This window comes from Hetaerina americana, unplaced genomic scaffold (assembly GCF_022747635.1).
Source record: "Hetaerina americana unplaced genomic scaffold, ioHetAmer1.1.p SCAF_12, whole genome shotgun sequence".
NCBI classification, from domain to species: Eukaryota; Metazoa; Arthropoda; class Insecta; order Odonata; family Calopterygidae; genus Hetaerina; species Hetaerina americana.
Window position 1 is genome coordinate 19,913,222 of NW_027286292.1, and position 25,830 is coordinate 19,939,051.

The window sequence follows — 25,830 nt, forward strand, 5'->3', positions numbered from 1 at the left end:
TAACAATTTCATGAACAATTGTTCGAGAAACATTGGGAAAATGCTCACAGATGTCATCAATTGTGACGCGCCGATCGTTCCTCACGAATTCGTCAACTGAGCTCACCAGTTGGTCTGTAATGACAGACGGTCTCCCCGAACGCTCATCGTCGGGTGTGTTCCCCCTCCCCATGTTGAAGTTGCGACACCACCGCCGAACAGACGACTCGTCCATTACATTGTCTCCATACACCTCCTTTAATTGGCGATGAATATCACATGGGCGAACGTTTCTTGCATTGAGGAATTTAATCACTGCCCTCACTTCACAACTGGCGGCGTTCTCAATTTTTTTAAACATTGTAAACAATCACAGAAACAACACAGGCAATGCTAGCGTCACGCAACTTGGCTCAGAGAAGGCAGACAAGCCACTGAAGCTATCTGACCTCGTCCAGCGGCTACTCGCGCCGTCAGCACTTCATGCGGCACGAACGGGTACTACTTTCCGGATGACCCTCGTATCACCTTTTGTAAGCATGCCTTGTTTCCATCTATGAGTCACAATTTCGGTCAGTTAGTTAAAAAAAATTCAATTGCGATATGGTCACCCTTTGTGTCCTTAAAATGTTCCATACAATTGAAACTGCTGCAGATACCATTTGCTAAATAATTATATCTGCATATGTATGATGGTATCTGTATAATGTATCTGTTGCAACTCCGGCTTGTTGGCCTCAGTTCCGCCTCCAGCGCCTCGTCTCGAAGTCCTCTCCATTGGCTCCCACAACGTGACCCTTCAATGGGGCTGGGGCCCTGGTGTGGGAGCTGCCGAGGCTGCTGCCGACGCCGGGGGTCCCATTATCGGCTACGTACTCAGCTACAAGCGGGAGCTCGGCGACTGGAAGGAGGTGCGGCTTGGCCGTCGGGACATGCGCCACACCCTCACGGACCTCCCGTGTGGTACGCTGCACTTCGTGCACATCGCCGCGTTCAACCGGGTCGGCATGGGAGACTCAAGCCCCGCGACGGCTGTGCATACCCGCGGTGAGCGCCCTACGGCGCCATCGGGGACAGATGCTTTCAAGGCTAACTCGCACTCCATTACGGTGCACCTGAGCAAATGGAAGGACGGTGACTGCCCCATGAGGCCCGTGCTGGTGGAGAAGCAACCGGAGGGGAAAGGCTGGGTCACGGGTGAGTGCACCTCCTCTGACCACTGAGGGGTCCTTCCTGCCTTCGCCACGAACATTAGTCGTTTAAGACGCACCCTGATTTGGTTAGTCGGTTTCGCTTAAAACACGTAAGATAAGTTTTGTATGATTCCATTCACAGACTCTTTGGTAATTTTCTATTGCCTAATATATTGTTTCATAGTGAAAGTCGAATCTGTGTTACCAAAGTTCGGTTCATATTTTTTCTGCAATTAGAATCAATCAACGAGGAAGCAAGAAAGTATGGGAAACTTTATCGCGTAAACTATTAATAAAATGGGTACTCTGGATGATACCATTGCATGCACACCGTAAAATGTGACATTAATTAAATTTTTAGCATATTCAAATGATTTTCCTTGAAACAAGAGCGTTTGGTCACTTATCCTACTTATCAACTACTTAATAAATTTAAAAATATTATGAATTACTTCTACAACAACTGCATATAAGTACGTACGGATGTGTAGGGAAAGTCAGAAACGACTCCCTGATTTCACATGTAAATTGTAAAAGAAACAACCCAGGATAATTAACAATTGTTTTTTTTCTGAAAACTGCTTCAAATGCAATTTTTTCATAGGGTTTTATAAAATATTTTATCTAGATGACGACCTTGGTGAGCGATGCACATGTTGACTGATTCAAAAAAGTTTTCAAAAACTCTTCTCAGCATATTTCGCGTTATTCCAGCGATGACATCTGTAATTGCGTCCTTATGAGCTTCCAAGGTTCTTGATTGAACTTTGTAAACCTTAGCTTTGAGATATCCTCAAAGAAAAATGTCAAATAGGCTCAAATCCGGGGAGCGAGGCGGTCATGTTGGACATCCCCTCGTAAGATCAAGCGGCTGGGAAATTGTTCTTGCAGGATTTGGCGTGAGTGACGGGGGGCATGAGCCCTGGCACCATCCTGTTGAAATCAGAAGCCTTCTGTGTCATACACCTCGCCATATTCTTCCATTTTTGGGAGCAAAAAGTTCTCCAGTATCTCAAAATAGCGCACAGATATTACAGTAACAGTTGAATCTCGAGATTTAAATAAGTAAGGCCCAATAATGCCTATGGAGGACACAGCGCATCAGACTTTCACTTTGCGGCTATGAAGAGATGTTTGGTGAAGTTTGCGATGGTTGTCAGTTGCTCAGTAATTTTACTAATTTACTGAACCGGAGAGGGGAACATGCGCTTAATCGCTAGACCACAGCGCCCTCTGCGTCGCCACCACACTACCATTGTTCTTAAAGAACGTTTCAATAACAAAGCCTTGATGCTCACTAAAAATAACGCTGTTTTCCCCAACTAACGCCGCTAATCTTACTCCGCTTATTTATCTGTGCGCTCTTTAGTGATTTTTAACTAGGGCGTCCATTCTGACTCACCCTGTAATTGATAAAGGGAACATGAAGATGTAAAATTTCGTTTTACAGCCTAGTAAACAAATGAATTCAAGAGAAATGCTTAATTAATCCAACAGTTATTCACTGTGAAATTCAAATTGTCATGCCTGTATTAATAATTTTCCGTGGTTAAATATAATTGTGAATAGAGCTTGAAGAAACTAAATTGAGCGTAACTGGTATCTACATATATTTGATTAAAAGTGTCTCTATTAATTTCCGAATAGTTACCCGAAATTGATCTCTTATTATTTGCAAATTTCATGTTAAACTTGTAATTTTGACGGAATTTTACCTATTTTTTAAAGCCGATTGGTAAATTTCATTATTACAATGCCTCAATTTTTAAATTTAGGGACATGATTTATTTAATAAATGGATATTGAATAAAATAGAAAGTAGCAAAAAAATCATAATCGATTAATGTTCTTTTGAATAAAAATTATTTTAAAACTTGTATTGCTCTAGGGCAATTATTTTAACATTAAATTGTTTTTGCACTGTTTTTTAATTCTTACGATTGAAGATGTTTGCATGCAACTTTAGTTGCTCGTGGGCACTTGAGGTAATGAATTCGTGTATGACAATAGAATAAATATTAGAACACAGTTATTTTACGGAATCCTTGGGATGTTTTTAGTACGCAGTTTATGTCATTATGGATTATTTGAGTATTGGTATTTAAATGTTTAATCTAAGTTACATTGCATCAAAATATTAATTAAATTACTCGGAATGAAGTGAAACCTTATATCTTATTCTTTTTTCTGTGGAGTTTTTTTTATATTCTTAGAAGTGGATAAATAATCGGGCAGTTCCTCTTATATCAAATTTTTCTTTGTATGACGTTCTCATTCAGAATCCAAAATACGTCGTTGGAGATGACTTCGATTCTCCATCTAAATTCACATCAGATTCGCCAGAATTATCACCTGTAATGTCATCAGGGCCTTTAATTCTTTTGGGCCATTCATTAGAATGATGCGAGGTACTAGCTCCTCGTCTCTTTCCTTTAGCATATTTATTGTAAAATTTTCCAATAACCTTTTTCGTGTTTTAAAAGTATTTTCAAGAATGTTGCTTCAAAAATGTTGTAAATATATTTAAAAACATTTTATTTCGGTAACTCGGCGTAAATGATAGCGCTGATGGCAATAGTAATTCATTTGATGAAAAAAGACGAGTAATGAATCATAATGGAGTCTCTCCGCATGTTCTTATAGATTTCATCGAGTTGTCATTAACGTAAGAGCGTAAGTTGCTGGGATTCCACTTGAGAATAATTTCAAAAGAGGAACGGGTTGAAATAAGGAAAAGTACGGGGAAATTTCAGCTAAAATTATGAAAAACAATTTATCCTGGTAGTAAAAATCTGTGTCATCTCCCATTGGATTACAATTTATCCGTCTAATGTTACTAAAAAAAGATCATAGAAAAGATAGAAAAAATCGCGTTTTCCTCCTGTAGTGCTAGTGGTTTCATAATTCATTCCGAGTTAGTCTTTCGCTCAAATAATACACCATATTCTGTGGTACACATGTAAAAATGTTTAATTGCTACCTTGAACAAAAACAATATATTATATTGCTAAAAACAATAGTATATTACTTTCATCTACTTTAGTGAGGAATAAATGTTCTCAAAAATGGCATGTAATCTCTAAAGACCTGGCTCAACTCACTCAATAAATAGCTTAAATTCATTCAAACCTTGGAAATAAGATGAAAAGATAACGTAAAACCAAACAAATGAAATATTGTAACGCGAGTTTATGTTGCTTATGATTTCTAAATAATTTCTTAAATTCTAAAGAAAATGCGAAAAATTAAACAAATAGTGTCAGGTAAGACTTAGGAAAAAAAACTGATTCCCTGTTAAAAAAATCAGAGTACTTAAATGACAACGGACAACTTTAGTAGCAACAATACTTTTTATTCACAGAATAAAAATAGTGATGATGAAATGAAATATTTTTTTGTAGAAGTTACACGAGGATTTGCCAACCATTTCACAAGGTAGGGAATACACATTTAAATACAGCGCAATGTCGGAATCAACTGGTAGAGTTGGAGCCCTCTGTCAGTTAAAGACTCAGGATACAGTTATTTTTATCCCTGGGAACTTTCTACGAAAACCCCCGTTGGAAGCAAGTAAGACATCAAAATTAACGAAAGTGGGCACTTTTATTTACACGACGTGGAGAATACGAATCAAAAAGCAAAAGTTTTAGAGCGTAAAACCCATTCGCCTGGACTGGGATTCGAACCCGGATTCCTCGATATCGTGCCGAGTGCTTCTGCCAGTTAAGCCACCAGGCTTTCTCGGTAGCTTACGTAGCGTAGGACCCCTCGCTAGCTTAATTAGCTAAAGCAGTTGGCCGGACATCGAGGGCTCCGGGTTCGAATCCCGATCAATGCAACTGATTTTTAAACTCTTAAATTATTGCATTTTGATGCGCATATTGCCGTTATTTACGACTCCGTTAAAAGTTACTGTCGCCACATCTCCCCCAGTTTCTTGGAATCAGTACGAATTTTTTTTTGCCAAACTCGTGGGCATTAAGGTGCTAATTTTTAAAATTAAAAAAAATATCGGTATCAAAGTCTGTAATATTCAGTTTAATATTTGTTAATCAAGCGCCAAAAAATTGGTGGGACACAGAGAGGAGTACTCCTAAATTTGGTAGATTCCAGAGTAAGCAGCAAAATGGAAATTTTCCTAAATAGCAAGGTGGCTTACTCCCAAAAAATCGAATTAGCATAGGCGTCACTGATTTGAAACATCTCTATGTTACATTTAAACATTCTATGTGATCATCAAATTAATTTTGACTCTAGCGATTGCTGAGGCCACGCCTGGGGACACGTATACCCTCTTTGGATTGGAATCTGGAACTTTGCACAACGTTCGGATAACAGCACAAAATAACAAAGGCACCACCGTCAGCACGTACAAAATCTACACCCAGTCCTTAACTGAAGGTAAGAAAATAATCGTTTACATTTAATTTATTTTTCACAAGTATTAAAAGGTCACTGAACCCAAGTGATGTATTTTATTACTGAAAGTGGAACCTCATTTATGTGAACTTTACTAAAAGGATTCAGTTATTTCTAGTACTATTTTTATCAACCAAAGTTTTTTAACTCAATTTGAATTTATATGGATTTTTTGTTTCTGATTGAAATTTTGCTGATGTGATATCCTTCTGTGTTGGGAACATTTAATATTTCAGAATCGAATGGGTTGCTTCATGAGACCCAGATGATGTATCTCTGAAGTCGGTAAGAGTGTTTCCTTAAAAGAATAATTTAATACTAATAATATTCGATTAAATAAAGGAAGATGATTATTTAAATTGTACAAGCTATTTTTTCATGCTCTTTTACCTTTAGCCATCTCTGTGAAGGGCATCGCCACGAGGCTCCTCTCAGGCATTAAAGCAACAGTTAATCCTTTTTCCTCTACGAATATATTCGTTTGGGGATGGTTATTTGGATAAAATTAATTATCCAAAGTGATTCTCCGTAGCATATCTAAAAAATTAAAAAAGACGTATTGCGGAGATTTTAATGACCCATGCATGCAAACCTGTACCGTAGAAGCATTTCCTTGTTTTAGTTTCCACAATCCCCAGTGCTGATCGGAATTTCTCTGCAGATTTATGGGAAAACATAGGCATTGCGTAAATTGTTTTGTGAATTTACATAGTTCCCTTTCTGAGTACAGAAATTTCAGTGATAAAGAGTCACATATTGTCAGAAAGATAGCAAGAATGCGTAGAACATAGGATTGGGATTTCTTTCATCCTAAAAACTATGCTGAATATAAATCCAAGAAATTATTTCAATATTTTCACATATATATTTATCAATATTTCTGGACACTGCTGTATTTGCTCAAGAAGGTTAAAATAATCAAAAAATCATTGGTACTGGCGATAGAAATGCAGTAATTTTATTTAAATTAGTTCCGGAGACTAATTGTAGAATAAATTACATGATTATTTTAACAGTGGATAATTTTTGCTATCTATATCATACAAGTATATGTACATCATATATAAGGATCTAGACTATGGTTTGGTATTGATTACTGATAATGCTCGTATATCGTTAATATCGTTTATGGTTCTAAATTGTTTTATTATATTATTTTTTAGATGCTCATTGTCAGCCTACCAATAAGGTGTTCTACCATTATATGCATTACGCAGAAAAATGAAATAAAGTGTATGACCCTTTAAGATAATTTATTAAGAGGCATTAAGGGAAAAAATACCGATAGCCCTTTGATCACGAGCTTGAATCTTAAGTCCATTTGAAAAACCCTAACCCCCTCATCCCTTATCCTTTCCTCCTGGTGCTGTACCCCCTGCCACACACCTTTTTGGTGGCTTGCAGGGTATTGACGTAGACTTAGATGTAGATCCTTTAAGAGTCCTAGGCAATGCATTCTGGGATTTGAATAAGTGGCCTGATTTTTATACTTTCAAGAATTCATTGAGTTTTCTATTTGTTGAACTAAATATAAATTCCGCTGCGTCTACTGTTATACCCTTGCGAATAATGTCAACTATTTTCCGTTATTACCAATTATAAATAAATTTTGATCGTTATTTTTGGATTTATACATGTGTTTTCCATTAACTAAACTTTGAGTTACGATTAGCAAATTTGAATTCCATTATAATCGAAATTAAACTGCATTCCAGTATATTTTGCGCTGTTTCATCACTGTTGTTATATTGGTAGGAAAGTCAGCTTTCAATGAGAGATAGGCAACAGTATGTTTCTAGATATATAACTATATCAAACTTTTACAGAACAATCTGCTGGTAATCGTTATAAAAACTGGTTTTTTAACCAAAATTTTATTTAAAACATACCCTAGATATATTATATCTTTTAGCATTGAAATAATCTTAAAATTCATATTCAGTGGCCACAATTATCTATGACAACATTTGATATAGAAGATGTTTCATAAATTAGTCACATGACCTTACAGAGTCCCATTAAATTGGGTATTCTCTAGAGATATTCTCCAGAGACAAAAACTATATTTTGGAATGTATATGGAAGCAAAGTAGAATTATTTTCCAAGGTCGTCAATTACTATCACATCCGGATTGACGGATACGGATTTGGAGCATCACACTTAAAAAATGTTCCGATACTATGAAGAAAAGCCTAAGTTTGCAGATAAAAACAGTTTCAATATACCTTTAACGTGCTAGGATATCGTACCGCAGAGGGAAATTTAGTCATATGTCTAATTTAGAATATTTTGCTACCTCCGCTCATTTAAGGAAATTCATCCTCCTGCCGGCTCACTTGTGCACTGACTTGTTGAAACCTCGCTCCGGAAGGCACGAGCAAAAGCACTTCTAAGAACTCCTTATGCTAGGTGGTTGTGCGTTTACTACCCGTTAGAAATAATTCACTCGCACAACTGCACACGCTTGTTAATCTTCCATCCTATCTCCCGGACAGAAATTCCATCCATGACGCACTAAGCCCATTTGTATTCCCCGTTTACCTGATTGCCACAACCCAATTCTCAAAGGCGCCCATTTAACTCAATATCATTTTTACCGCCGAGTGATTCGGCGAAATGGTATCCTTTATTCTCAGCGAGGAAGGCGTCGTGAATGTGTTTACCCGAAAAACTGACCCCCGCCCCCCCGCCTGTGGTTTCCACTCCCACCCCTCTCCCTGCTTTGACCATTATGTGGACCCTGCAAACGGGGCACATAGTTTTCATCCAGCCATTTTACGACGGTTTCACGGGTAGCGGATCGTCAAAAATATTCCACGTACTAAAGAAATTTACGATACATATATGCCTAACTCCGAAAGAATGGCTGATGTTTTCTTTATTAAATGAATTTGCGACATAATCTGGTGCTCAAAACGAAAACTCCTGTTGAGGGCTTATGGTTTTTAGACTTCCGCATGAATGATCATGCCTTGTTTGGAATATTATTTTTCAATTTAATTTTCGCTTCGCATTAATATAATACATTAAAATAAAACTCAGAACGAATTTCATAAGTATTAGGATTGGGTTACACAATCATCATTATGATGGAAAGAAATTTAAATACAATGTTAAAGTTTAGAAAAAGACACTACCTAAAACTGGTGACGAAATTAATGAGAATAGTGAAAGTATTTGCTTCAGTAAAGAGACAGTTTTCATCATTAGGCATCCTCAATGTCTTGTTTAATATTGATGAATTTATTTACACTGTGGAAATAATCCCAATGAATATCATGAACTATTAATATATATATATATATATATATATATTTTATGAAATATTTTTCCAGGTAATTGAATGATTCAAATTCTCGATATCCTTTCTTAAAAAATTAATTAGACAATTTTGAAACGCTAAGTTCAAAATTTAGCGACGAGTCATGCATTTTAATATTAGATTATATATGTTATCAGCTGAATGTGCTGAATGTAATCATTAATTTTTTTATTACCAATGTTTTTTCTTTCATTTGCAAGATTTTCCTATCTGAATAAAAATTCAAGCATCCCCATAATGCATTCATTTCACTCATGGGGCAAGGTAGACCAGGAGTAGAAAGTTTCACTAATGACCGGACAAGTCCTGATTTAAATCCTTGGCATGCCTCTCTGGGCACCCTCAGTTCCACCCGAGCTGTATAATTTTTGGGTGCCAGACCTTCCTTGGAAACCATAACCTGTACAGGAAATGGAGCTGGCCCATGGTCCCCCTACCGTAGTGTGTGAATTCCACACGTCGCGACGTAGGGCTTAGTGGTGGGTGAACTCTTCCATCGCCAACCAAACTGAACTCCGGGATGAATACTGTGTTTGTAGTTAATGATTTATCCAAAACTCATCTGTATTTTCATTTGCATTTTTCTTTTGCATTAAAAAATTATCCTTTGAGAAATGGTTTTGAAATATCTACATAAATATTTGAGTTTCACATAAAGTAGACCTTTCTGAAATTAAAATCCAGACTGAAAGAAAGAAATGCTTCCTTGGGACTATCCTTTATCCTATATAAATTTACTTCACTTTTAATATTTGGTAATCAAAGTTAGTTTTCTGTAAGAAACACTGATAAAACTCATGTAAGTTAAAGCTTAAGAAGAAGTGGTTTTCGAATCAGAAATGTGCGCATTGTTTCAAGGCTAAAAACATGGTAATTTTATCCTTATTTTTGCGGAATACTACTCATATTGATATTTTGTTTTTATGGTTGCCACGAGTTTAAGAATATAAGTGGTCATGCAGAGTCACCAGAAAACGTAGGGCGAAGGGAAGAATTCATAAGGAGAAAATCGAAAAAGGGAAAAAATTGGGCAAAGGATATGTTGAATAATTATAGCGAGATGTTGAAGGCCGTGGCAGGAGGAACGTTATTTGGGCGAAATAGAGGAAGGGAGGCATTTTCAGACAACGTGACGGCACGTAGAAGTTCCTAAGAAGAGAAAAAAGAAATAATGTTAGGAAAACAACAGAAATATGCCATGATACCGGTTCGATAATAATCGTTAGGTTTCGTCCAAAACCTTACTTATAGATACCATACTTTCACAGAAGTGCTATATAAAATAAAATTTAGTGATGATGACTGGTATAACTTGTCTCTTATATTGGTACTAATGATGTACAACAACGTATATCATACAGAGTGAGAGCTATGGCAAGTGGAGCATAGTAAAACATTTTTCTATGAGTAGAGTAGAAGTATCTCGTACCAGTACAACTATACCATCTCGGATTTTCTACTGCAATTTATCATCCAATGCTTATCATTCCGGTAAGGAATCGTTATAACCAATGCATTGGTTTTGGTATTTCGGTCTACCTTTAAAAACAAAAGTATTTCCGAACTAACGTATAAAGAAGGCATTTTTTCTTCAAATGTGTTTTAATTTTTCAACCGACTGTTAAGTCGATACACTTTTCTAGCCATGCACTAACCTTTTTAACCCTTCCAACTAGTAGCTGACATCTTTCCCCGCAAAAGAGGTGTTTACGCAGGCGATAATCTCCTCGTCCGGGGAAAAATAACTAACATCTAAACAATATCTTAAGGCTAGGAAACAGGAAAAAGTCACCGGGGGCCAGATCTGGTAAATACGGTGAGTGGGCAACTAAGTGCATTTCGTGAAATTCAGTCATGGCGACCGCCGAAGTGTGAGCAGTTCTTCAAATGTGGTCGTTTATTGCAATTTTTTCCTTCATCTTGTCAAGTAATGATACGTAATATTATTTGACACCTTTGAAGATAATATAAGAATGCATATTATTCCCCGAATATCCAAAATGCAGTTGCATTCACCTTCTTGGCCGATGTAACCATCTTCGCCTGTTTCGAAGCAGGTTGACCTCACTCTTTTAACTCTGACTCACTTCGCTGATACCGCTCCAACAGGTCCTTGGCAATGTTCAATAATGCTTTTCCGAACCAAAAAGAACAAATAAGGCACCCAAATGGGCTAGCTTACGCACGTCCAATATGTAAAAAAGGCGTTCTTTCAATGTGTCCATAGCATCCGCAATCATTCCAATCTTATTTTGACTGTCGTCCCGTATCATGCGGTGGACGTTTTCGATGTTATCAGTGGTTGTCGCAGTTTTTCGCCGCCTCGATCGCTCATAATCAGCCAAGCTGGTACGCCCACGTTAAAATTCAGCCACCCAAATTATACGGTTTTAAATGATTCTGCAGAGTCCGCGTGCACAGTGTCTAACTTTCCTATGATTTACATAGGCGTATTTCCTTGGAAAACAAAGATTTAATGGCAGCAAAATGCTCATTTTTTCCATTTTCATGAAAGCCCTTTCAACGAATTACTTAAACGATTTTGAAACAACAACTTTGAATAAAAAATGGCTGAAATTTTCGTAATTAGCTTTCAACGCACGAGCAAAACTATTCCTAAAGTTTTGTTGAACAGTGCTACCGTTTTCATGTTGAGCTCAGGAAATTTTCAGACCACCCACGTAGAATGTTTTACTATCATTTTTCTTCAAATGTATGGGTACTAGTAATAAGTATGTGGGGTATTTTATAATAATTATTTGAAAACATATATATTTCATCGTATTTGCTAGGGACATGATTTCGTAAACCTCATTTGACTCCAATCATCATCAATCATTTCACCGCAAACATTTTCTCATTAGGTCACGAAACGAAAGGGATAATTTTCAGTTTAGACTGGAAAACAACTTCGGAGTACTCAGAAAAAAAAGGTATGTAAATATCCCGCGGAACGTTGTGAATGAAAATTATTTTCTAGGTCCCAAATTAAGGCAAAGCGTTGAAAATTAGTTCATTTTTAGAGTGAATTCAATATTTCCACTTAGCAAGCCAATTAAAAGCAACTGGGGTACATCATCCCAGAATTTATTCTTGAATTGGCTCTTTTGGTCTCGATAAGTAAGTATAATTGTTTACAATTTTCAGTCCTTTTAAGTTTCAGTCATTTTAAATCCTTTTAAGTTTTTTCTGGTGTCACTATGCCTGGGTTTTGATTTGGCCGTTCGTCCACTTTTCTGGGGTATATTTCAGGAAAGCTGCCGCTGGAGACGTTCTGTGAAATTTAAAACGTAGGACCTTGGAGCTGGTGCCATTTTCCCTTGGAGCTGGTGCCCTTTTGGAAAACTGAACGTTTTTATTAGTTAATAAGAGAAATTACTGAGATTAGTTTAAAAATTACGAATATTTGGTCGTTTAAAACCATAATTATTATAAATTTTACCAACCAATGCCAAGGGTGGCATTATTTCTCACAACCCAATAAACTAAATATGTTCATGCTATTAATTAGTATAAGCATATTTTACTTGATATTTGCAGTTTTGGGTTTTTCTATTATCCTTGAACTATTATCGTTTGCAGTCGAATGGATATAGCTGATTAATACGTTGATACGAATGAGGGTTAGGTATGTTTTATCATTCGCGTATATTTGAATCTATTCATACACATATTCCCTTGATTGAAAAGTTCTTCGTCTTTATGCTAGCCTACGTACCCATACAACTATATTTACTGATACCATACTAAACCTACACCCTCTTCTATAAACCTTGCTTTGCTATACCTATTTACCTACTACTACTACTTTATGCCTACATATTTAGGAATTTTAATCATGTGTGCACGATGCATTTATTTACCAATTTCATTCAGAATAAGGTTTTATAAATTCCATTATAACGGAGTAGATATATTCTTTGAAGGAAAGAAAACACCGGCCGTCGTATCTATTCCCCATTTTCTCGGACAGCGTAGCATAATATAGTAGGACTTACAACGGAAAGCGTTTGACGTCCGCCTTTGCAGTTGTTCAGAAATTTATGAAATCGTGGAAATTTCAGGCAATTGTTACGGTCAATTTCTTTCTTTTTATCTCAACGTATGTGTAATGATTATTAGGTTTCCGTGAAATATGCGAGTGGTGTTTTTTCCTGGCACCGCAGAATATCATGATTAAATTGGCCAACAGCCAAGAGCCCAGGGAACATCTGCGATCCGTAGTATTATTTCACTCATTTTCAATATTTCTCCGCGATTCAATTTTCAATTCAGGTTTCTTTTATAATGATTCTTTTGAAATTTTTTTAATTGAAGAATTTCGATTTGTAGAGCGCATGATTAACTATTCGTTTTAGGCAGTTATTGAAATAATGATTTTGAAAATCCTTTAACATATTTTGATAACTTCTGCAAATATAGCTTCAAAATTCTTTATACCATACGTTTGCATGAACTCTGTAATAGCTGAATTATTATTTTCAATGTTGTGAGGACCACCTTGGTTGGCTACAGCATTCTATTTCATGCAAAATTAGCATATTTAAGATAATTATTATACCATAATTTGATCATTTTATCATATTAATTTTTACATTTATACTTTCAATAATTAATTCAAATATGGCCTCGTATATAAAAGGCCACCTCACATATATGCATCTTAATTATGAGGAAATTATTTTTGTATATTTCATTATCATAAATAAAGACATTCTTATATTGCGATGGAAATTAATTACAACGCTTTGTACAACAATTGGCAGCATATAATGTTTTAGTCAAATAGAGGGAGGTGATAAATAAGCCCCTTTTACAAAATTTGACTTAATATAAAATGTAAAAAAAATGAACTATCTCTTCGTGTTTTCTGATAGCTAAATTGTTACCCGGATAAACCATGCTTAATGTTTTTTCAAACAATTCTTGAGCATTCAGTCCTCTTATAATTAATTGCAAATGAAATGGTGGAAGAATATTTCTGCAACAAAATACTCATGTAAGATTCAAATTCCTGTATCAGTTACTATAATATTTTTGTTATTTTTTAATCCTCATTGCAATTTAAATGGAAGAAAAACATTCATTTGAAAAGACATTTCAAATGCGAAAGTACACTCTAAGAGCTGCCAAGTCTACAACTGGCCTTTAGCCTGGTAATAGCCTATTTAGCCTAATAATGCCTTTTAACGATATTTGTATTTCCTCAATCTCTCTAAGCTAAACTATCAGTTATTAACTTGTAGTAAAGAAACGGCACTGTATGCTTGAGAGGGCGGAGTAGTCTTTGACCACTGGAGTTGGTATACAAGTAAACGGTGGCTTTTAAATGATATTGCGTGAAATACTATATGTACCAAATTTTTAGCGGTGATGCCTTATCATTACTCTCTTAAAATGAATCCGTCAAGATACGAATATTACGCAAATTCATGTTTTTGAAACTTTATCTCATTTTACCTTCCGTATAACTTAAGTCTTTTTATATTAATATATTATTATTTTTTACACTAAGCGTTGTTTTCAGGGTAAAATCGACTTGGGAATTACGAAATTTTGTAATAGCTACACGTTTAGAGGTCCCATAAACCCATTTTCCGAATTACGTCTCTGTGGCCGTTTGGCAAGTTATACGAGATGTTAGATTTTGCGGGTTATACTCATATGATAGATCTGTTGCGAAACGAATGCCAAAAACGATTATTACCTAAAGATAAAGCGAAAAATATTGTACTGCCGGCGTTAAGGGATATGGTTAAGTATGTTCCTCCAGGGAACAAAACAGTACAGTTGGTATAAACAAGGTACATGTAATAGGGGCACCCACCAAGGCCTTTTGCATGGTAAAAAAATATACGTAACTTCTGCATAATTTTTATCAGTTTTACCTACATACTGCTCTCCGGACACCTCTGCTGGTCTGTCTACCCATAGGAGCTCGATGCTCCTGTTTTGGTTTACCTTCAGGTTATCTAGAAACCGAGTCACCAGAGTTAACTTAACGTCTGTACCCGAGGCGAGACTCGGACCTTCTCTTTTTGAGTTAGAAGGCGTTATCGTAATTGGTCCGAATGTTTATATAAAATTCTTATTCAGCTGGCGAACTAATCAGATTTTTGGGAAAAACCGAACCGCCAAAAGTGACTTTTTCTACCTTGTTTCTATCCCAGAAAACCAATAATCAAGTTCGCAAAATCAGATATATATAAATATATATATATATATATATATATATATATATATCTCGATTATACGGAAACACTCACTCGAGCAGTATAACATTGGGACGGCACAATAGAACACAAATAAAATAGTAACACTTAAAAGGACACTCACACGGTGAATTGTTCAAGCTTTCGGCCTTCTCAGAGGCCTTCTTCAAGTAAGACTCTGAGTAAGACACAAGTAAGGCCTCTGAGAAGGTCTTTCATCCGGCTTTGTAAGAAAAACCGGATGCCTGACTAATAAACTGGAGAAAGCTGCAGTCATTTGCGACTAAGGAAAATAATATGTTTAACCATTAACCTTGCTTGAAGATACGGCAAGCTGAATACCCGCCAATTTCTGCAAAGTTTTCAGATACTGCCGGATTTGCTTGTTAAGTCCGAGTGGCAAATTTATTTTGGCAAACGGCTTTCGCACAATTAACAAGGTCGTCGCATATATTTGGAAAGAAAAAAGATACCTTTATTTATTATTTCGGAAAATCATGCTTGAAATTTGAATGGCCATTGCTGATTTACTAGTAGTTATTTACTTTAGGTATAGCGTTGGACTACTGACCGGAGGGCCCAGGTTCCATTCCCGGGCAAGTCTCTGGGCACCTGCAGCTCCACCCAAGCTATGTGATTTTTCGGGTACCAGGTCTTCCTGGGAAACTATAACCGGCACAGGGAAAGGAACTGGCCCCCTACCCTGATGTGTGAATTTCAAACGCCGTCGGGCTTAGTACTGGGTGAACTTTACCATCACCTAACAAACCGACCTTCGGGTTGATTACTGTGTTTATAGGGTTATTTACTTCAGGATACTGGTGGTAATAAGTAGGAATGTTTGTTTGCTTGTTGTAAGTAAATGTAATTCAAGGCGCAACGCTTGCATGGTCTCAAAGCCTTTGCAACGCAGCGTTTAGGTATGGATATAGGATTATTGATTACGTCTACTTTTTATTTAAACTATCCTCGATGGAAAACAAATGATCCAATCAACAGGTAATTTACCTCAAAATTTGCTTTGTTTTTATTTTCTTTGGTGAATAGCAATTGAAAATCAGATAGATTTCCTCAAGCTTGTGCAACTGCGATGCAAATAGAATAAGTGGTCATTTTTCACCTTTTCTAGCCGTGGCAGTAGCTCATATCTATGCAATATCTCAACCACTCATTCGAATTTTATGTGCAAAGAAACTGAATAATAAAACGTTGTTTAAATTACGGAAAATGTTGTCACCCAAAGTATCAATAACTTTTCTTCTCTCCAGATGACCGGAGGAAAATAATTCATTCCTTGTTTGTAGTATCTTGATATACATGTATTCATTAACAAAATAGCTCTTTTTTTAATGACGCATAATCAAGGGGTAATTTTTATCAATGTGCAATTTGTTTTCAAAAGGCGGGGACGATGGCCTCAGTCACAAGAAGCCAAAGTGCTTGATTTGCGCTCCCAGGTCTTGAATTTCACGAGCGGTGTTGCCAACTATTTCCGCATGAATCTCATATTATCCTCCTCCATCTTTTCATGTTTCTAAGAGTGATACCCAACATTTAGTTATCAAATTATATTTTTGGCCGTTCGCGACCCTTGACATATTGCTTCTCTGGAGTCGGAGACCTAGTGGTAATGTTTTCCTTCATGGATGTATTTACATACTTCAGGTATTGAAGAGAAATTCCATAGTTGTGGAAAACATTTTATGCATTTTATTCTATTCTAGAGCTTTCCACCTACTCTTAAAAAAGCATACTGCTCATCAAATCATAGGCATTTCGGATTCTGAAAATGGTGACCTCGGGGACGTCCCTAACCCTGTGTCCGTAACTACGTCGGGATTAAGACTGAATAAGAAGTGTATTAACATAGACTAGAAGACATACTACCTTGATCAAAAAGTTCCCGGAATAACCACCGTGTGGCGCTCCCATCGTTCCGATTTGAGTTCTGTTTTTTTTGTTAAATTGGTACATCTGTTGTTGATATTCCCTTTAAATCTTAGTGTCATAACTTGACATTTGCAAAAGTTACGTAGCCAAGAGTACATCTATCTCTGTGTGTGTTGGCGATTTTTTACAATTTCAGAAATGGATTTAAATTTGCAACAACGAACTTGTATTAAATTTTGCGTAAAAAACGGATTTAGTGGCGCACGGACGTTGGAAATGTTGGAAAAGTGTTTCGGCAACGATTCTCTAAAAAAAACGGTCGTTTACCAGTGGCACGAGCGGTTCAGAAGTGGTCGTGAGTCAATCGAAGATGATGAACGCAGTGGCAGACCATCGACATCGAAAGTCGGTGAAAAAATTGATAAAGTAAAAGAAATGTTGGTCAATAACCGCAAATTAACCATCAGAGAAATAGCGGAGGACTTGAACATTGCCTATGGATCCGCCCAAGACATTGTGGTTAATGATTTGGGTTTCCGTCGTGTAGCAGCAAAGTTGGTGCCGAAAGACCTCAATTTCATGCCAAAAAGAGACCGTGTTGACGTCGCAAAAGACATGATTTGCGAGGCTGAATCCGATCCCACATTCATCAAAAGGATCATTACTGGAGACGAGACGTGGGTTTATGAGTACGACACGCAATCCAGACATCAGGCAAGTGAATGGCGTTCACCAAATGAGCCGAGACCAAAAAAACCACGTCGTTTTCAGTCAAAAAAGAAGGCAATGCTGACGGTTTTCATGGATTACAACGGTGTAGTGCATCATGAATTTTTGCCAGAAGGCCAGACAGTAAACAAAGAGTATTATTTGGGCGTTATGAGACGTTTGCGTGAAGCAATTCGCCGAAAGAGACCAGAAATGTGGGCAGAAAACTCGTGGATTTTGCACCATGATAACGCACCGTCGATCAGTGCTATCATTATTCGTAATTTTTTGACGAAAAATGCAACAAATACCATCCAACAGCCACCGAATTCACCTGATTTGGCTCCCTGTGACTTCTTTCTGTTCAATCGAGTTAAAAAACCATTACGGGGAACGCGTTTTAGCAGCCGAGAGGAAGTAATGGAAAAATCGCAGGAAGCACTGATGGACATACCGAAAACCGACCGTAACTTTTGCAAATGTCAAGTTATGACACTAAGATTTAAAGGGAATATCAACAACAGATGTACCAATTTAACAAAAAAAAACAGAACTCAAATCGGAACGATGGGAGCGCCACACGGTGGTTATTCCGGGAACTTTTTGATCAAGGTAGTATTTCAAGTATTAATTCACCTGTCCTAAAATAAGATATCTCTTACCCGTAAAGAAATTCCCTTGTCGTGGGATGTCAATGGGAGAAAAGGACACCGTGAAAATGGCAATCTAGCTCCCTGGCAAATGCCTCTTTGCTCGATTTCTCTTTTTTCATTTTCAACAACTAATACACGTCGATACATGTACGTCGTTCAATAATTCCTTATGAAAAGTATACAAGCGAATTGTTTAAGGCATATTGTTTTTTTATTTTTGATATAATCTCCTTTGACTTCGATACACTTAATCCTAGCCTTTCTCCAACTATTTTTAGCCGTCCAAAAAGTGGGATTCCGGAAGATCCTCAATATAGGGTCGGTTTTGGTGATCACTCCCTCGTTTCAATGGAATCGATTTCCCCCGAGTTATTTTTTTTAATTTTGTAAATTAAAAAGTTATTGGAGGCCAAGTTTGGTAAATATAGTGGTTTTTGTGATAAATTAAACTTTAATTCCATTATTTCCGCCGTCAAAACTATGAGGATATACACCCGTATACTGCCTTGACGGTTGAGAAGTTTTTTCTTTGCCAAATAAGGAAGATTTTTCTTGATTTCTTCGCTCAACTAGTGCTGAAACAGCGCATAATACTCAGTATTTACAGTTTGTCTTTTTTGCTAGTAATCGATGCGGATGATCCCAAAGAAACCGAGGATCGACTGATTTCACAGTCTTCACATTATTCGGAACCGGATAGCCTTTAAAAGCCCCACTGTTTCGACTATTAATTTGTCTCTTAAGTGCATCAGTGTTTCCATATTTCGTCCTCACTTATTTATCGACGCAGTGACTCGTCGGAATTGCGACGAGGCGTCAAATCATCCTCCAAATCGACCACACGATTACGTTAGTCCCCCTGAGACCAAACGCGGTGCCTATTTTACCGTGATTTTTTCCAGCAAATATTTCGTGTGAAATTGAACACAATGTACGTTTTGATATGCCTGATACCTCAACTACGTGTTTCGTGAACTCAAGTTCGTCGATCACCCAACGTCATGTCGAGGGTTTTTTCAATCACTTTGGAGTAGACACTTCCACTGGACTTCCCGAACGACGTTCATTATTTGTACGGCCACGTTTAAACTCATTTACCCGATCGTAAACTGTCCCAACACAGGAGCAGGTGTGCTAAGAACTTCATCTAACTCGGCTTAGATATCTTTTATGCTTAAGAATTTTCAATAGAAGTGTTGAATCGCTGCACCAAACTCATTTTTTTCTATTTTTTTAATAAATAAAAGCTTGTCACTTCAATCGACTACGAAAATGAAACCATGAGATGGATATAGCTGAAAATTTAACAGAATTCTAGTGTTAGATAATGCTTGCTGTGAGGTCATTTGTATTTAACCAAAGGCTCGACCATAAGATCGATATTTATCTCTTGATGAAAATGAATCCTCATGGGTTTATTTCCATAGTCCATATCCTATAGGCCATATGCTCTCATTTCCGTATTAAAAATTTCTAAGTTAGGCTGTTCCTACAATATTGTAGTAACATCCTAGAATTGCCAAAAAAAGGCATTATCTTTTTAGCTCTCCCTTTTGACATATATTTTGCCCTTGCACAATATGTATATATTAAACATGCACATAAGTACAGATTTAATTGATTGCTACTCATATCATCGTGAATATGGATTTGAGTGAATCTTGCTGGAATTCTTGTCTGAGGCAGCAGTGATTTGGCAAAATATTTTCAAAAGTCATTCACAATCCATGGTTGTGATCAACCAGTGGTGAACACTCAATGAGGAACAGAATGGCATCCACTTAAGTGAGATTACTTGAGTTAAAAAAGTTTTTTGCAGAAGTCAGGTTTTCCTGGGAAACTACAGATAGCACATGGAAATAGTGCATTGTACAACTATCCAGCTATGTGAGTTTCCAAGGCTATAGGGTTTAGTTTGAGGTGAACCTTAGTCTCACTTATCAAATGAAAATTTGCATTGATATTAGGGGCAGGGGTGTAGTTTTACCTAGAAGCTTATATTTTGATAACATATCATGATGAATGGTAAGTTACTGGAACCTTCTGCTCTAATAATTGTTGCATTTTTAGTTGTTCTCATAAGTATATCGATACTTGGACAAAACTTTTAATCCAGAAAGAGGCTAAGTTATATACCTCTTATTTCCCTTCCAGTAATAGAGAGATATCCAATTCTTTCCCATAAATATCTTTCTTTAAATTCACCAACTGAAATAATGTAATGGACAATGTTTGATTATTGGTTTACAAGAAAAATTTCATTGTTCAGAAATTGGTTTTGATTGCCCTCTGACCACTTATTTGCCCTTTAATAAGTCATTCCAAAATAAATATGATATCATGTCTCCACTCCAGAATAATTATAAATATCCCTAAAAGAAAGATTCAAAATGCACATCAGAGGCATAATACCATTAATGTCAACTCATTCCCTACAGGAAAGGGTGAGCTATTCAAAGAAAAAACTTAATTATATACCCACATGCTACTTTGAATGGTGCTATATCAGACTGTGAGACTGTATTAGCATTTCAGTCAATGACATGCCCTGCTCTTTTATCTTCTTATTTTTAATATATGCAGCTAACTTGATCAAAATCAATGCAGATTCAAACTGAAAATTTTACTGGCACAATGTAGTTCACAGCAGTGAGGTAAGTGATGGATAGCCTGCAGTTTATATTCATGTATGTTGGGTTTGGGGTGTTTTCCATTTTTTTGTTCTCAATTATGAGAGGTTTAAAGTGCAGCTACTATTTACATAGTCGTTGAAAAAATTGTCATATTCATGCTGAATAATGAAATTTAATAACTAAATCCCAAGTAATTGAAACTGCAGTGATCATTTATTGAAATCCAATGCAACAATTTCAGGGTGTAAAAATCATTTGCCTTGACTGGGATTCGAACCCAGATCCCTCAATATCCGGTCGAGTGCTTTAGCCACTTAGGCTACCGAGGACGGGTCGGTAGCCTAAGTGGCTAAAGCACTCGACCGGATATTGAGGGATCTGGGTTCGAATCCCAGTCAAGGCGAATGATTTTTACACTCTGAAATTGTTGCATTGAAATGCACATTAGCGGATGACTCCGTTAAAAGTTACTGTTGCGGCATCTCCCGCAGTTTCTTTGGAATTTATTGAAATATTCGCATTGATAAGTTTTCCCTGTAAAATATTTCATTTTCAAATTTGTCATAGTAAGTATTCTGGAGGGAACAACAGAACAAAGGCCAGGCATTAATCCATTTGTAGAGAATAGGAATTCCTCTTTGAGGTTCAAGAGATTGAGTAGAAACATAAAAAAATGAGCATATGAATATAATAAACTTTTCTACATTTGGAAAGTCCCTTGATCATTCCTTCACCATGACATCTCATGACTCAGATTTTTATTCCAGGTGCAAGCACACCATTGGATCTTAGTCTTGAGACTCGAAAAGAGCTAGAGAAGAAACTGGCTGAAAAGGCTGTGGTAGAGGGAAAAAATCCTGAGCCTTCACAGCCTCCATTCTATGCAGACCTTCGTGTTAGTGTGCCAACTGGTGTGAGCCTGTTAGCGGTGGCATTGACTCTTACTACTGTTGTCATATGCCTCAAAAAGAGTAAGATCCCAGCTTTCATGCTCTATGTAGTCCAAACAATGTAGTAACTATCCCACTATGAGCATATCTTAAAAATATTTTGCATGTCAGTGTTATTTAACCTAAAAAAATTGTATATCAATCTTACTTTCTTTTCACATTAGGTATGTGAGCTAAATATTCTAGGTTAAAGGTATGAATCAACAAAAAAAGGATTAACTCTTCTCAAATAAGTAGAACTAAATTTTTTTAAGATTGGGTTGGGAGATAAATCCTTTAGCCTTATACCAAATGCAATGATTCCAAAAACAGGTGCTTAAAAATATTAAAATAAAACTGTTGCTGTTCTGATTCCAGGGAAATTATAAGATGGTTCAGCAAAATATCACTTAATATTATATGCATTTATAGCAGATCATTATGTGGCATAAGATGCCTCAATATCAGTCAATTACTTGAGCTCAAAGCATGCATGTTAAGATGTTGATTTCATTGTTCAGATATAATTTATAGGCATCTAAAAAAGAGTGGAATAAACAATATTAATTGTTTAGTCAGCATTTAAAAATATAAGGACTAAATGCATTATTTAGGGCTCATCTAATTATGGTATTTCCCAGTTCTTAAGATTTAAATCAGGGTGCACCTTGATTTTTCAGGCCAGAATTGTTTCAATAAAAAATTATCAGCTACTTGTTTAATATTTATTCATTGTAGCATCCTGGAAATTCATCATCACTGGGTCTAAATGCCTTTCAGTTGCATTGTTTCTTTTTTCTGAAGCATAATTCATGAATTCAAGTTTAAATGCAATATTGTATGACAATCTTGTCTCTTCCAATCCCATACATTTATTTTTGTTTTAACTTTTCTGCAATGCTTATTTTCTATTATAATTTTCATATTATCAAAATATGTAGCAATAGCAACAATTTTTTATGCCTTTGTGACACTCTCATGCTTATTAAAGTTGAAAGTCTGTAGGTCTCTAATCAGGCGATATAAAATATATGTATGTATGAGCAGAGTGGCAACATCCCTGTTAACCCAACACACATCAAGTTTCACAGCAGCACCACATGAAACATATAATTAAACTAACTATATTTTTGATTTATACAGGAATTTTTCAGACATGACTTTCAATGGAATATTAAAACTTTGTTGCTTACTACGGACTAAAAACCATTGATATTGTCGAAATTTGTAATGAAAAGGAAAAAATGAATGGTAATCATTTTCTATATCTGATGTGAGGACAAAAGAAGTAAAAGTAATTATTTTTCCGGTGAATTGACTTGTACTTATGTGTCAAACTTTTACCCTGTGTACCCCCCGTGAATCACTCATAAGATGTAGGCTGATTTTAGATGGCATTTTAGAGTTAAAATAGAGTGCCTTATAGACCAGGAAAAACAGTACTAGTTCTTTTGCCATTTCTCAGGAATTTATTCTCCATCACACTTGTCTCCTCATTCCTAGTCAATTCAGTTTCATATTTTAAGTTTAAGGTTATCATGTTTTGTAAGCATTGAATTTTTCTTTGCAGTTCCAGTCCTTTCTCTATAAAATTATGGCTTTAACTGCTTATGTACTTTTCTGAAAATTATTGTTATATTTGAGTGGATGGCATGAGGAGTAAATTTAATTTATACTCTGGTTATAATTTTAGAATCAACTGCTCCATCTATATCGGAGGACCCTAACCCAGCTCCATCTACAGATGTTAAGGTGCAGTATTACAGTGCATTGGCTCGAGATCAGCAGGGTATGGAGATTCCAAGGCCTCCAGGTTCTCCCCCCCATGCACCTGTAACGTGTGGTCAGGGACATATTCCAGGTTTGAAAATCACTGAATAAAATACAGTAGAAATTAAGATACAACCTTGAAAATTAGTAATGACGTTTCCTAGAAAATAGTAGGATACAACCAAGAAACTAAGAAATCAAATTTTTACTAATTCTAAATGTTAGTGCATGTACGAATTTGCACTTAATTGCACTAAGAATAAGAGTACAGATGTTACTTGATTTACATTTACTATCTCCTTGATGCATGATAATCATTATTTAAATTTTAACATGTTTATCAAGGATCATTTCTGCTTTAATTGACAATAGTATACATAATTTCTTTGGTAACATGAAAGTCTGAAATAAGTAATTTTTAGAATATTTGTTGGCTTTGTGAATAATAATATGGTTAGCAAGAACTTTTATTCATTATATTTAAGTGGATGGAAAAATATTCTACACTTGTGAAGCAAGTTTACATTCATCTTCATATTTACTAGAGATGCATATGAATTTTTTCATTACCTGGAAAATGAATATAGCATCTTTTAGTACCTCCCATCACAGTTCTTTGATGGAATGCTGAGTATGGGCCACCTGTGTAATTGAAAGAAAATTTGTTTCAAAATGAAAATTATAAGAAATAACACCCCATTCTGTCATTTAGAACATTTTTATTGCAAGGAAATTCTCCTGTACTATGAAAAATTCATTAAAGTTGACTGAGTCATAGAGTTATTTGAGTGCCAATTCCCTAAGACTTGTCCATTGCATGAGGACATTTCCCAATCAAAGGTAACTTGCTCTTAAGTGCTAATTCTATGGAGACAATATAATGTTGCCAAAATATTTGCTTGCTATCTGGATATAAATGATGTAAAACAGATTCACTGCAAGTGGTTAAATCTGTGAGAATACTAAGCTGATTAACACTTCATTATATGAACAATTCCCCTCCCCGGACTACAACCTTGACGTGGTGGAAGGGCTTGTGCGTTCCAATGACCCCTAGAGCTGTGCTGGCGGGAGTAATAAAAATTGCACCTGGTAGGGTCACCCATGCCAGATAGGTCGAAGGCTAGGAGCCAGACGAAAGGTAGTCCACGCAGCGTCTGTTCCTCAGTGAGGCGGCTGCAATGGCGTCTGACCCCAGTGGGGCGGCCAGTAAGTGATGGTGTCACGTTAAAAACACTATTGAGGAAGGCAACGGGAAACCACCTCAATTATCATTCCCTAGAAAAATATGATGGACAATAGAGATATTTTGAGTCCTGGCAACCACGGGGCTCGGCCCAATCGGCCGTGTGTCGTGGCAGCGGGGGAGGCAAGGCTTCCGCGGTCGTCATCCCACGAAACCCTTGCAAGGGAAAACCAGCAGCAGCAGGACAGAAGACGCAGGAGAAGAAGACCAAATTAGTTAGAATAGGAATGTGGAATGTTAGGACAATGATGAGGACAGGGAAATTGGAGAATGTTAAGAGAGAGATGGAAAGGGGAAATATAGATATTTTAGGTCTATGCGAGGTGAGATGGAAAGATAGCGGGGATTACTGGAGTGATAAGTATAGAATAATATACAGCGGTGGGGACGAGAGCCAACGAGGGGTTGCCATAGTATTAAATGAAGAGGTAGGAAGAAGCGTAGTCAACATAGAGCAGGTAACGGATAGAATACTACTAGTGGAGATAAAAGCAGAACCGACGAACTTAGTTATTATTCAGGTATACATGCCACCGAGCAACCATAAGGAAGAAGAGGTCGATAGGATATACGATCAGTTAGAGGACATGATCGCGTGTGTTCCTGCAGGGAAACATTTGATAGTGATGGGGGATTGGAATGCGACGGTAGGCGAAGGAAGAGATGGTGATGAGGTGGGGGACTACGGTTTAGGCATGAGGAATGACCGCGGGGAGAAAGTAGTTGAGTTCTGCAGGAGACAGGGGTTAGTCATCACCAACACTTGGTTTGGACACCACAAAAGACACAGGTATACATGGAAAATGCCAGGTGACTCAGAAAGGTATCAGCTAGATTATATCCTGGTTAGACACAGGTTTAGGAACAGTGTGATA

The 25,830-nt window shown here is 36.8% G+C and overlaps 1 protein-coding gene across 3 annotated transcripts in view; it reads left to right on the forward strand.

The window, feature by feature from the left end:
• The window catches only part of LOC139685726 (cell adhesion molecule Dscam1-like), a 561,630-nt gene that overhangs the window by 500,325 nt on the left and 35,475 nt on the right, over window positions 1-25,830 (forward strand). For all 3 annotated transcript variants that reach the window (XM_071582767.1, XM_071582766.1, XM_071582768.1), the window contains 4 exons: window positions 721-1,176; window positions 5,430-5,573; window positions 21,778-21,981; window positions 23,633-23,800. In XM_071582767.1, coding sequence (XP_071438868.1) covers window positions 721-1,176; window positions 5,430-5,573; window positions 21,778-21,981; window positions 23,633-23,800 — 972 coding nt within the window. The remainder of the gene's footprint in view (window positions 1-720; window positions 1,177-5,429; window positions 5,574-21,777; window positions 21,982-23,632; window positions 23,801-25,830) is intronic.